Below are 14,148 nucleotides of genomic sequence, written 5' to 3' on the forward strand. Positions count from 1 at the left end.
TAATATCTTTACATCTACTCTTATTTCCAAAGAACGGTAACGGTGGTTTTGTAAAATTCATTTATATATAATAATAAAAATGTTTTTACCCGAAAAGTGACAGAAAAGTGACAAAGCATGAAAACATATATAATTTGTGAAAAGCGACATAAAAAGTGACATTTTAAAAAAGTGACAGTATTAATATGATGTAAATAACAACGGTTTTGGTTTTGTCACCGGTGGTCGGCTGGGGTTCGGTCCTCCTCTTGGGTCTTGGGCAAAATTTCTTATGGGCTAGAGGGCGCAACGCGCCTGGAAGCCCCACTTACCTGACCTATATAAAAAATCTATTTTCGGTCTATAACACTTATATTTGAGAAGCTCAATTTGAGACCACTTAATACATTGAAATATCATAAATATTGAAATATTAAAAAGTGTATTTCAAAATATTGAAATTATAAAAATTTATAATACTGAAATTGAGACAAATTAATAAATTCAATGTGTTTTTTTTGAAATAACTCTCAAATATTATTTTTTTGTTTATTTAATGATGAATAAATATGATTGCTTTAGTCAATCATAAAAACTAATTTAAGTTTAAAATAATGAAGAGATTGGGACAAAGTTGCAATTCGGCACTTTTTGGAGTGGGGGACAAACTCGCCCATTGTCACTTTTCATTAACCTTAAACTTGTAATTTTCATTATTTTTAATTAACCTTACTTCTTTCCCAATTCCTGATTTATTTTATTCACTTACTATTAAAAGTCACATTTTAATAAAATATAATAATTTATTTATAGCATTTTTTACTATACTGTAATAAAAAATTAATTATAATAAATTAAATGTTTATTAAATCAAATGTTTTCTTTGCAATAATATTTTTAATGTTGAGTAAACAATGTTGGGATCAAGTGTATCATTTTTCAGACCTTTCTGAACAGCTTCAAGCATACTGATGCATTCGACTTTTTTAAATTGTGTCATTTCTTCGAAATCTCTTGTGACTTTTTTGATAACTTTAACACTTCTCTCTGAATCCAGACCTTTAATTTGCAACTTAATCAGGAATGAAGGAACAACACTGGAATATAACTCGATGACAAGTTCATCGAGTCGAAGATTTCGCCTTTCTGGGAAGTACTGGTGCTTCAAAACCTTGAAATGTGATTCCGAGATGTTGTTTATTCCATCTCCTTCATTTCTATAGCGAAGCATCCACCTGTCAAGATGATGGCGCCACTGTCGGTCAAAGTATTCACGGGCAGCAGGTTCCTCATTTAAAATTTCTTCTAAATTGTTGTAAACTTCATCAGGATCAATTTCTTCCTCTTCAGAACCAAAGACCAATAACTTCATTAAGTTATAGAAAGTTTCGAAGTTGGAACGATCTTGAAACTTTTCAGCCTTTCTCATGACAGCGCGCAACACATGAACGCCACACCAAATGATCTGGCATAAGGGGATGGCTGTTTCAACAGCATTTGTGATTTGAGGTGCGCAGTCCATTGAAAAATAAGATGGTTCGCGATTGATGGAGCCAAAATATGCTGTGAGACAAACTTGTATATTTTCACTTGTGTCGGGCCAAACGAAAAAATACAAAAACGGAAAAACAATTGATTCCGCGAATTTGCCAGTGACGGCATAAAATGGTATGCGAGAGCGCAAGAGCTTATAAGTGGAATCAATGTGATAAGTTTGTATTTGATGTGAAAAAGCATTTGCTTCGAATGGGCGTAATAGAAAATCATACGATCTGGCTCGTGAATAAACTCGATGAGATCATCTGGAGAATGACTCTTAACCATGTCGACAAAAATTGCAAGAGATGTAACATCATCCGCTGAGAAACGGGTATTGATTGCATGAAGGCGTTTAGAAAACTTTTTTAAAGCATCTGTAGATTGTTGAAACATTTCCGGAATGATCCCACTATCAAATGGGATATTAAGATCTTTGAAACACCTTAATTGTGCGTAAACACGGTCTTGATTTGATTCAAAATATCTTGTTAAATAAGATCTATAAAAATATGATGTAATTTGTTGTGATTTGTTTGGAAAAGGGGCAGAATGATTGTGGGTGTTAATACATTTTCGTATGTGGTACTTGTCATCGGGAAGTGTATCAACAAGGAAGCGACATGGACAATTCGGCCACTTACAATTAAATTGGATTTGATTTCTTTCTTTCCTAGTTTTATATGAATAACTACAACCTGCTTGGATTTCTTGTTGCACTCCATACTTAAGCAACTCGATATATGTGAGTTCGTGATCTTGGATCTGCATTAAAATGAAATGATTTGAAAGAATAAAGAATTTTGAATATATTGGTCTTATTTTGATAAGCTTGGTCGTGTTTTGAATAGCTTGGCCATCTAATTCAATTATGATCTTTGAAAATTAGGTGAAATAAAACTAAAGATAAATGTAAAACTAGGGATATGAAATTTTGGTTGTACACCACTTGTATGTGCCGGATACCATTGTGTCAAATTTTTTCTGAAATTAACTTTAAAAGTACTAAGTAAGATCATGAGATATAGCAATATATGTTTAAACCAACTTATATTTTGGTTGTACACCACTTGTATGTGCCGGATACCATTGTGTCAAATTTTTTCTGAAATTAACTTTAAAAGTACTAAGTAAGATCATGAGATATAGCAATATATGTTTAAACCAACTTATATTTTGGTTGTACACCACTTGTATGTGCCGGATACCATTGTGTCAAATTTTTTCTGAAATTAACTTTAAAAGTACTAAGTAAGATCATTTATTTTTGCATAATATAATGCCAATATGGTTTCTTTTGATTTTATTTCATTTATAAGCAAATCAGATTTACCCAAAAACTCCACTCCATAAGCGTTCATTTGCTAAATTAAAAAGTGACAATGGGCTAGTCTGTCCCTTTCTCCACTTTTTGTAAAAAAATGGGGTCATACTCATAATGAATAGAGACTTATAGCCAAGTCTTGATATCATGCAGATACCGCAAAATTAAAAAAGTGACGTCTTGAGTGGAGTCAAAGGTCGAAATTGCTAGCTAAATGTTTTTTTAGCGAAATTGCGTATTGTACGTTTTTTTCGCAAAACGAAACCCTTATTTATATTGTTGAACATTCAATCTAATGCACAAATCTATAATTTTCATTGACTTATTGTAAAGCTTTCAATTTGGTAAAATTTTTTTATGTTAAATCTCACTCTCCTGACAAATATCACAGCATCTAGCTCGGTTTGCCAATTTCAGACATATGGCTACTGTAAACATCCTAGTACATTAATATATTTCTGTGTAATGATAGCTCTAACTTTACCGTTTTATTTTTATTCAGCAATAATGATTAGAAGATTAAGATTCCAATTACGTAATCACTTCATGCCAGGGTTGTTTTATTCATTTGCGATTGGAATTTACCTCGTATGGTATTGGTTTGATCAATACGTTTTTTATTACTATATTCATCATGAAGTTCATGATTATTTTTATTATTTGCGGGGTATTTGGGAAGATTTATCAAGACTTGCGTTTATAATGTTCTGTAATCAAATTGCTTCGGTTTTACTTGCATTTGATATTAAATTTGCAAAATTCTTGAAGTACTTCAATTTGATATTCTTTTTGATATATCTAGCGCGTTTATTTGGTGAATTTTTCTTTGCAATCAATGAAAAAACAAATAAAAAATGGCGAAATAGTCCTTTCTTTAAGGACCATGGTCTTATTTATGAACTACAATACGGATTTTTATTCACTTATGCATCAATTCTACTCAATATATGCTTTGTATTATCAAATGTCAAAGATTACCTTCCAAAGAAATCCCATACACCGATATACGTTTCAATTTTTGCTTTTATTAGTGGAATATTTGTACTCTCGGAATTAAATGCTAAATACGACAGCAAAATTGTATTCAGGATTCAATTTAAGAGTATGAGCAAATTAAATTATATCAAATTGATAATACAGCTTATAGTTAACTATTCATGTGATATCCCAACATTGATTATTATTTGGATTTTATCATCAAATCAATTTGAAGAAGATGAAGCACAGTCTTCAATATTTACATATAGTATCTTAACAGAACAATAGAATGTATCTAATCAAATCTATACTGACTACTTTTTTACCTAAATTATTAAATAGCAAAGTTTTTAATGATTTGGTGGAAAATATAAATGTAGTGTAACAAAAGCATCTCGCTAGATTTTCATATTCTTAAATGAATTCATGCTTTTCTCATGCAACGAAACTGATATTTGTGAAATTGCTGAAAAAATTGTTTTTTTGAAAGACAAAACTTTGCATATCTATTATAAATGCGAATGTAAGGCTATTCACAGCATTTTATAAACTTATAAAGCTTTTCTGTTCTCTATTTTACTACATCATGTACATTTTTACCGAAATTATATTACATTTTTTCCCAAAAACATTGCAGAAGATTCCAATCAAATCAATATCAGCAAAAAAGAATAATATCATTTAAAAATAAAGTTTTTACATGGATATGAAAACCGAACAAAAAAGAAGACGCGTTATACTAAAAGAAGAATATGAAATAACTCTACATGATTTGTATAAATCAGTATATGCTGTAATATTATCAATGTTGAAATTAGTGTTAAGAAATACTGTTTTACCAAAGCGTTTGATTGAGTGTCCATTAGGAATTAATATTGATTCAAGTGTTGTAGCATTTTGAAAAGACCTTTCCTCAATTATATTAATAGTGCTTTGGAAAACAATAGATTCAATTGTTTCATGATAAAAAAATGCATGAAACTGGACTTTTTTGAGAGATCTAGGGGCTACATAAACCTTCAAACCATTTTTCCGCGGTACATGAATAAGAGTATCAATATTTTTATTGTAAAGGATATAATCAACTGATGCATAACTAGGATTTAAAGGATTTACTACAATTTTCTCTAATTTGTGTGCATAATTGAAAGGATTCCCTGTTGATATTTGAATTGTTGAGGCAGGAATATCAATTTCACGAACAGGAATATTATAAAAAGCGTCATCATCGATTTGTATAAGTGTGTCTGGTAATTTTATTTGTGTAATACTTGAATATGATAAAGAATATAAAAGTAAACGCTCACATGAGGAATCAATGATGAGAGACGAGTATTTAGCATCAATACTATTGTTGTAGGAAAGTGAGCCGCTTGGACAATGGACATATGCCTCTATTAGAAAACTTTTTTTAGTTTTGAATACTTTTTTGAGAGTGAATTGAATTTTAATGCAAATAGAATACAAAACTCAACCATTTTATAAATCTTAAGAATATATTTGTCGACCAAATAATTCCTATCGTTATTATATGAACGAAGTTTTTCCACAATAAGCACAGGCAATGATCCTAACTCATCTTTATCAGCTCCAAATTGATCTGAAAGATCATCAACGTAAGGATTTCCACCAATTGTTCCGATCAATTCAATCTTTTCGAATTAATTAACAATTTAGAAAATATTATCCATGATATTAGCTCTGCAAAGAAATTTAAAAGTTTTAAATGCATTTCATGCTATGATGGAAATAAAATTTCAATAAAATTTCTGTTGCAACAATTTTGTCAAATTTCCAAAAAAAAGATGGTAAGTTATTTCATACGGGAAATGCCACGAGTTTATTGTCAATTTCAAGCATTCCGGGTTTGTAATCATCCATGTTCTTATATTTTTACTGCGTTCCAATTACTTATTCAAATTCCATATTTTTATTTTGCTTTTTCGTTGATCAGAAGACTTAAATTTCAACTAAGAAATCGCTTTATGCCTGATATATGCTATGTGCTCACATATGCTGTTCACAACTTCAGTTCTTGGATATATTATTATGTTTTATGTTATTTTTATCGTGAAAAGGATAAGAATTTTTGTTTTAGATTAAGCAGAGTGTGGGATGATTTTACAATGCTAGCAGATGTTATGTTCATGGAACAAATTGCAATTGTATTAATTTGTTTTAATATCAAAATTGGAAAATATTTGAAGTACTTTAACTATTTTCTTTATGTTTTAATATTTAGGATTGTATGCAATTCTTTTTTACCTTATACTCCAAAGTTGATCCATATACAATTCCATTCATTAATGAAGTTGTTTACAACAAAACATATATAGTCTATTCAACAATCTATAACACAATATATATTATAATGCTGATTCTTATGAATATATGCTTTGTATTATCAAGTATCAAAGATTACATTCCGAAAAAATATCATTTAAGAATTAACATCGCATTATTCATGGAAATTCTTGGTAGTGTCGGTTTAGAAATAGCGCAACGCGTGAGATATAGTGTTTTGGTTATGAAATATGAATTTATAGACATAGTGAAATTTAACTACATCAGAGTTTTCATTCATTTATACGTAATGTACTGTATGAATCTTCCATATTTGATTATAATTTGGACCCTATCATCAACTGAATATGTTGAGGATCAAGAGGCCACCGATGTTCTTTTTAAGGAAATTGCAGCTTTAGATTAGAATTTTATTCTATATTTATCGTTTAGTATGTTGCTTGATTGTATTTAAACTTTCATTTTTTAGAAGAATACCATTTCCAATATTTTTTAAAGCTTGTATAAAGCGGGTGCAACCTGAGAATAATATTTTCTTACTCCAGGAGATATAATTCGAGAAAATGTCACTTCAGAAATAAGAGAAACACATTATCCAATTCGAACCAAAAATATGTAATCATAATTATATTCTGAATTAGATTTAACACCTTGATTTTTTTCATTCTATATTTCATCGCGATTATATCCACTGTTCAATAATTCTGAAGAAAAATCATGGATAATTGATCTTTCAATGCAATGCATAGTATGCCGGACTATTATGGAATTGATACAACATGAAATTAAAGAATCATTGTTATTAATTTCATTATTAGTTTGCAAATATTTGATATTTATTAAACATAGATGTAAAGAGTTTTAAATTTATTTTGCGGAATGATATGATAGCGATAAAATTTCCGTTGCAACGATTATGTCAAATTTGACATAAAAAAATTATGGAAAACAAGGTTAGTAAATTCATTCTATATATGCCACAGTCCTACTGTCAATTACATGCATATAGCGTTTGCAATCATCCGTGTTCTTATATTTTCATTGTTGTCCAATTAATTTTACAACTTCCATTTTTTTATTATGCTTTTTCGTTGATCAGAAGACTTAAATTTCAACTAAGAAATCGCTTTATGCCTGATATATGTTATGTGCTCACATATGCTGTTCACAACTTCAGTTCTTGGATATATTATTATGTTTTATGTTATTTTTATCGTGAAAAGGATAAGAATTTTTGTTTTAGATTAAGCAGAGTGTGGGATGATTTTACAATGCTAGCAGATGTTATGTTCATGGAACAAATTGCAATTGTATTAATTTGCTTTAATATCAAAATTGGAAAATATTTGAAGTACTTTAACTATTTTCTTTATGTTTTAATGATATTTAGGATTGTATGCAAATTCTTTTTTACCTTATACTCCAAAGTTGATCCATACACAATTACATTCATTAATGAGATTGTTTACAACAAAACATATATAGTCTATTCAATAATCTATGGAACATTGAATCTGTTATTACTTAGTCTTTTGAATATATGCTTTGTCATATCAAAAATCAAAGATTTCATACCCCAAAAATATCATTTAAGAATTTACATTGCGTTATTCATGCAGATTCTTGGTAATATTGGTGCTGAAATAGCACAGCGCACAAGATATAGTCTTGCTGTTACAAAATTAGAATTTTATGACTTAAATAAATTTAATTACATCAGAGTTTTCATTAATTTATACATTATGTACTGCATGAGCATACCATACTTAGTAATAATGTGGACGCTGTCATCAACTGAGTATGTTGAAGAATCAGAAACTGCAGATGTGCTTTTTAGCGGAATTGCAACTCGGGATTAGAATTTTATTCTATATTTATCTTTAGTATTTTTTATTGTTGTATTTAAACTCCAATATTTAAGATAGAAAACAATTATATCAAAATAATCTTTGAGATAAAGCATATTATGATATATATGTAATGTGAGTATCATATTATAATAAGTGATACAGTGGTGCAATTCTGTTTCGGATTTATTGCTTTCAAAATAGAAATTTTAAAAATTATTTGATCAATTGCATTTATTTATTGCTTAAGTAATGTCAATGAAAAGTTTTTCATAAACTTTGAATACTCTCATTGAATGAAACATGATTTTTATCTGATATTTCCGACGATAAAAAAAATAAACAGAAAGAAATTAACTAATATTATTGCATTATGCAATTAAAAGCTGCAAAGTAGTCATTGAATTATAGAATTCATACAGAAAAAAAATTGGAAATATTTTATACATAAACATAATTTATTTTAGGGACAAATGATAAGAATCATTGGAGTTCTGATGCTCGCAAGGCTGCACCAATTGCTCCTGCATATCTATGATTCTCTGGGAAAATTAATGAGATTTCTTTGTTAAACAAAGAAGCTGACTTATATAATGAATCAGGGATACTTCCCTCCATTGAGAGGAAACCACCGACAAAAACAAGAGATGTTACTTTCTCTGCTCTAGCAACAGTTGCAGCTCCACCTGCAATAGAATAACAAATTGCAGAAAGGAGTGATGCAGCTATATCTTCTTTAGGAGCAGTTTTATGTTCTATTGATGCTTTGGCAAAAGAAGAAGCGCAAACATCAGATAATAAAGTATTTCCGTAATTTTGACCATAAATGTCTGAGATAAGTAAGTCCAATGTAGATGTTTTGCCAATATTAGCTAATCTAAGTATTTCATCGAAGTTATTTACTTGAATCAGTAAATTTGCTAAGCCAAGTAAGGTTCCACCTCCTAGCGGTGAGCCACCTACATGTTTCACCTTATTATCAATCGATAGGGCAGAGTATGAAACGCCTGTTCCCATTGAAATAATGATACAAGGAATTAAATCTTCTATTTGAGGGCCCAAAATTTTAACATTGCTTCGGTCTTTAAGTAAATGAGCAGCTCCAAAAGCTTGTGTTCCTAGTTCATCGAGTTTGACAGGTTTTGGTTTAATTTGCTCGAAAAATTCACGGAATTTAACGGATCCACCACCAGTTATGCATATTTTCTCGATTTTCTCATGAATTTGTTCGATTTTTAATTCGCCGTTTTCATCTGTTTGAAAGAAATTTTTGATTTCTTCAATTAATGTTGGGATGCAGAATAGTTGCTTATTTCCATCTTTTCCAATAAAGCACATTTTTGTAAATGAACCTCCAAGATCTACTCCAAGCATGAATACAAATTCTGGAGAACTTTTAATGTAAAGTTCACAATTCCGATATCCTCAAAATCCTGTAGTCACTTTTTTTGATTTGATTCTCTTCGAATTTTTTGCTCGAAAAATAAAACATCATTAAACTCGCTTTTTGAGATCAAATAAGGCATTTTGCAGTGAATAAAATGGATAATCCTTTAAAGTGAGAAATTGAGATTACCGTCGACGTTATAACTGAGTTAAACGAACATAATGCAGATAAAGCTGATGTATAACACTTTATCACTGGTTTTCCATCTTTTTTGAACTTAATTGAATGAAATCTAATCATTCATTCTTTGAATCATTGATTTATCACTAAGGTAAGATTTTCTGTATTGATGCATCTATTAACTAATATACTATTAATGGAAAAATATATAAAGATTCTCATGATTTCTTTATTCAAAATGAATTGATGATTTCTTGGTGCAAAACAAAACAATAGATCTGTAGATCCCGAAACACAATAACAGAACAAATAATACAATACCTAACACAATCTCAGTAATTTGAACAGGAGTTAATGCATCGGGCCTATATTTGCCATCTTGTTCAACAACAAATAAATTAATCGTCATAGGATGGATATATTCTTGTCTTTCAGTTGAAGTAGGTGATATTTGTAAATAAAACTTCTTTGTTGAAGGAATCATGTTAATAAGCCACCTATTTCCTGTGTTTCTGATCCATTCTCTATTTAGAATGGCCTTGCTATCAGGAGATATAATAGTTGCAGCGATTGTTGTAGAAAATCCATCATAAATGATTCTATTAAGATGCAGAGCATATTCAATATATATGTCAGTATCTGCAGTTTTGTATACTGTTCCATTTGGTGGATTGGATAAGCCAACATCCAAAGTATTACTATAGTCAACTGAAACATTTGATGAAAAGATGCACTTAGGATCCATGGAATCAATAATAAGTATCATATCAAGTTTATCCCTGAAAACACTAGGAGTATATTCTATTTTTAACAAATCGAATTTCTCATTAAAACCAGCATTAATAAGAATCCTATCATTTCCATCCGGTGAAGCAAGCCAAACTGTGTAGTATGCGTCTTTTACATCTTCACTTACATTTACTCTGACCCTAGCAGCTGTTGCTGCAAATAGATAAATTTTATCTTCTTTGAATGTAATTTTGGAGACATTTGCTTCGAATGGTGAATGGCAACCAATTCTTTGATTTATCAAAGAGATATCTGGAGCTATTTTGTTATAGAAGAACTTAAGACCTAAGCTCTCTATTGTTCCATGGTATGCATCGTCTGCGACTCTAAATGAAACTGTCCATTTTCCTATTGGATTTTCACCTAAGAATTTATATCCCATTAATTCAACTGAGTTTATTGTTGAAGTTAAGTCTGCCTCTGTTAATATTTTCATTTCACACCTTGTTCCATTTGGACTAATAATGTGTGGATTTAACGACCCAAATGATAATTTCTTCGATTTGAAGAATAAACTGACGCATAAAACAGATTTCGCACTTCTTTCTGTGAAATCAAAAGTAACGTTGTGCTCACGGTCTTCAATAATTAAATTTAAAGTTTTTTCAACTTTGTATTCATAAAATTTCCCAGTTGATGTCCAATTTAATGCGATATCAACAGCAACAGCTCTACCCAGATTCAACCTTCCAAAGCCCGATCTTCTATTATAATTAAGTTGTATTCCATTTTTGTCCCAAATTATCGTGTTTGGATTTACTTTATCTGCAGAAAACGCAGTAATATAAAACAGATCAGATAATGTTAGTTTGGATTTGCTTCTAATAAAACAGCAAGTCCACCTGCGAATATCGCTGCACTTGCGTTAGTCGATGTGAAGTTCTTATTTGTTGAATTAGTAGATTTTGGCGAAGCTGTAAAAATAGGAGCATTTCCAGCAGCAGGAGCAACCATAAAGACACTTGCACCTTCAGCAGAACGATATAAAGAAAGACCTCTGTTAGTAACACCGCTAATTGTAAAAACTAGTGGCCAACCTGAAGGTGGACTCATAATAGGATCAGATGCGCAGAAAGTTCCTGCTGGAACCACTATTGGATGTGGCCAATTTCCTTCTTGTGGATGATATAAACAATCATCTGCAATTTCCTTAGGAATTACTTCTGGTTGAACGTATTGAACGTATCCATTCGGTTTCTCAATGTAAAGATATTGAAGGATTGATATATTCCACTTCAAACTCTGATGGCACATCACAGTTTGAAGGTGTTCTGCTTGCATGGAATAGTTTGTGAAAAAATAAGATGCAACATTTGCTCCTGGAGCAACACCTTCAAATTCTGTACCTCTTTTCCCTGCTGCTAGAGCTAATGATGCAGTTGCGATGTTATGTGATGAATTCGTTGTCAACATGATTTCATTTGTATAAATATTAATAAACTGATCTTTGATTGCTCTATCTTTGTATGCAACATGATCGAAAAGCGCTCCATCAGACATTACGGCAATTGTGATTCCTTTCCCTGTGTATTTATCGTAATATGCATGCCCAGACCAGTTGATATCTTCACCATCTAAGCCACCGTATTCATCATTTCCCGAATTTTTAAGCCACCACGCTACAAATAGATAAAACATCTTAAAATTGCTCACGCGGTAATCAAAATTGCAAACTCCGCTCTCAAATCATTTCTAACATAATCTTTTTACAAAGACATTGCTTGTTTTAAATCACTGCTTTTGATAATTTTATATCAATTTGATAAAATTAAATAAATTGAAAGCTAAATAATTGATATTTCAAATGGATTCAAATAAGTAATGCCGAGTTTATTTAGTAATATAGACATTAGGGGTAATATCAAATGCTTAACTAATTAATTTTTGTTGTTATAAAACGAATTATTCTGAAATAATTTGTGAGAGAAAATTCTAGGGTTGTCAGATTCCGGACGATAGGTGTCTTGGAAGATTTGCCTGGTGTCATCATAGTGTCTTTAAATCAAAATTTTATTTTGAAGTTAGTTTTATTGATTTTTCAATAAAAAACATTTCGAAAACAATAAAATAAAACGATAAAATATTTATATTTTATATAAGGATCTTATATATTTAAAATAAATATCATTTTATTTTTTTCATTGGTGTCTGTCGAACCATAATAAACTATTCAAGAATTCAATGTGTCTTGCGGTTTCAAAAGACACCTTCAAATTGAATGATAGCACAGACAGTATTGAATTTTACCCATTTTATTTAGTTTTTACCCTTTTTATTTTTAAGAATTAATGACTGAAACAGCCGTTTTTCTTTGACCTCAATCACTTTTATTTATTATTTTAAATATTATTTAATTTTATTATTTGAATAGGGCAACTTATATTTGAGAAGTGTTATAGACCGAAAATAGATTTTTTCGGTTTTCTCTTCAAATAATTGAAAGAATGATACTATTATAGGTTAATTATATTAGATAGCATATAATCATGCTATAGCCGAAAATTATAAGTTTTGAGAAGAGTGAATATAACACAAATAAATTTGAAAGTAAGTTAAATTGCTTGTTGTTTTTAATAGCTATTTAATGAGAAATCCAATATTGCAAAATTCAAATTGAATGATTGAAAGAACAGAAAAAGTCATTCTTTTCAATTTCGAATATGTTTCATTGTATTTATAATTATATGCCAAATAAGATATTTAAACTTGATTTTTGAAGGAAAATTCACAAAATTGAATACATTCAAATAATTTTAATTCAAAAATAAACTAGCTATTTGAGTTTACTACTAATTACGTATTCAAACTACAAAGTTTGTAATTTAAAATATTTTGTGAGATCAGATTGAATTAATTCAAGGTTCTTTTCAATTAATATTAATGACCATATTACACATTTTCGAACATTCTAAACCAAATATATAAAAATGGGAGACGAATGTTAAATTTGCTAGACATGGGGGAGTTGTCTGCAAAGTTTTAGCTCTTATCTCTAACAAAAAATTAATTTTTAAAAAAAAGACCGAATACGTTTCACAGCGAGAAAAAAATAAAAGGCAAGATAGAATTTTCTAGACATAAAGAAGTTGTTTACCGAGTTTTAGCTCTTATCTCTAACAAAAAATTAATTTTTAAAAAAAAGACCGAATACGTTTCACAGCGAGAAAAAAATAAAAGGCAAGATAGAATTTTCTAGACATAAAGAAGTTGTTTACCGAGTTTTAGCTCTTATCTCTAACAAAAAATTAATTTTTAAAAAAAAGACCGAATACGTTTCACAGCGAGAAAAAAATAAAACTGTACACTGATTTTCATTTTCATTTCCAGTCACTTTACTTATTATTTTTTCTTTTTTTCATTTTAATTATAAATTATTTCATTATACGTTTATTTACGTTACCATTTTCTTTATTCTTTTGAATTCCATACTAGACACTTATAGAATATTTTGATTGTTAACGTACTTCATTAAAATGAATCCTTACAAAGGGTATGTCGATCGAATTTACCTAATTGGTATTTCCAATCAGATTGAAGAAGGTAAAATGACATGGGAAGAAGCTTGCACCCATGTTCCCATCGCCCCAACCCTTCAATCAAATGATTTAAAATATTTAGATGTTTCAAAATCTTTTTTACAAAATCAATTTAGCTTACAGAATATCCCATTGCCTAAAGGCAAGAAAGGTCGTAGGGTCAATCCCTACGACCAAATCAAAGCTCTTGCTGTGATACATGACCACTGGGCCTTTCCCTGTGGTCAAACAAAACAATGGAAACGTTTGAAATTACAACAAATTGATGTATCTTATAGAGAAGTACGC

The 14,148-nt window shown here is 30.0% G+C and overlaps 3 protein-coding genes and 1 pseudogene across 4 annotated transcripts, besides 4 other annotated features; all 4 read right to left on the reverse strand.

The window, feature by feature from the left end:
• Positions 1–598: 598 nt before the first annotated feature.
• Positions 599–633: a mobile genetic element.
• Positions 634–2,920: a mobile genetic element.
• Positions 845–1,803, reverse strand: TVAGG3_0884730 (annotated as a pseudogene). The gene has a single exon. A coding segment is annotated over exon 1 (959 nt).
• Positions 2,921–2,992: a mobile genetic element.
• Positions 2,993–8,424: 5,432 nt separating this feature from the next.
• On the reverse strand, positions 8,425–9,350 carry TVAGG3_0884750 (pantothenate kinase protein; the record flags this gene model as incomplete). Its single annotated transcript, XM_001287505.2, has 1 exon — positions 8,452–9,342. One exon carries the CDS (start codon positions 9,340–9,342, stop codon positions 8,452–8,454), a length of 891 nt encoding a protein of 296 aa, XP_001287506.2.
• Positions 9,351–9,764: 414 nt separating this feature from the next.
• TVAGG3_0884760 (serine-type endopeptidase protein) lies at positions 9,765–11,009 on the reverse strand (the record flags this gene model as incomplete). The annotated part of the gene is made up of 1 exon (XM_001286834.2): positions 9,765–11,009. The coding sequence occupies one exon, from the start codon at positions 11,007–11,009 to the stop codon at positions 9,765–9,767; it is 1,245 nt and encodes a 414-aa protein (XP_001286835.2).
• Positions 11,010–11,128: 119 nt separating this feature from the next.
• Positions 11,129–11,962, reverse strand: TVAGG3_0884770 (serine-type endopeptidase protein; the record flags this gene model as incomplete). The annotated part of the gene is made up of 1 exon (XM_001292276.2): positions 11,129–11,962. One exon carries the CDS (start codon positions 11,960–11,962, stop codon positions 11,129–11,131), a length of 834 nt encoding a protein of 277 aa, XP_001292277.2.
• Positions 11,963–12,717: 755 nt separating this feature from the next.
• Positions 12,718–13,555: a mobile genetic element.
• The last annotated feature ends 593 nt before the right edge of the window (positions 13,556–14,148 follow it).

The sequence above is a fragment of the Trichomonas vaginalis genome, chromosome VI (genome assembly GCF_026262505.1).
Source record: "Trichomonas vaginalis G3 chromosome VI, whole genome shotgun sequence".
In the NCBI taxonomy this organism is placed as follows: Eukaryota; Parabasalia; order Trichomonadida; family Trichomonadidae; genus Trichomonas; species Trichomonas vaginalis.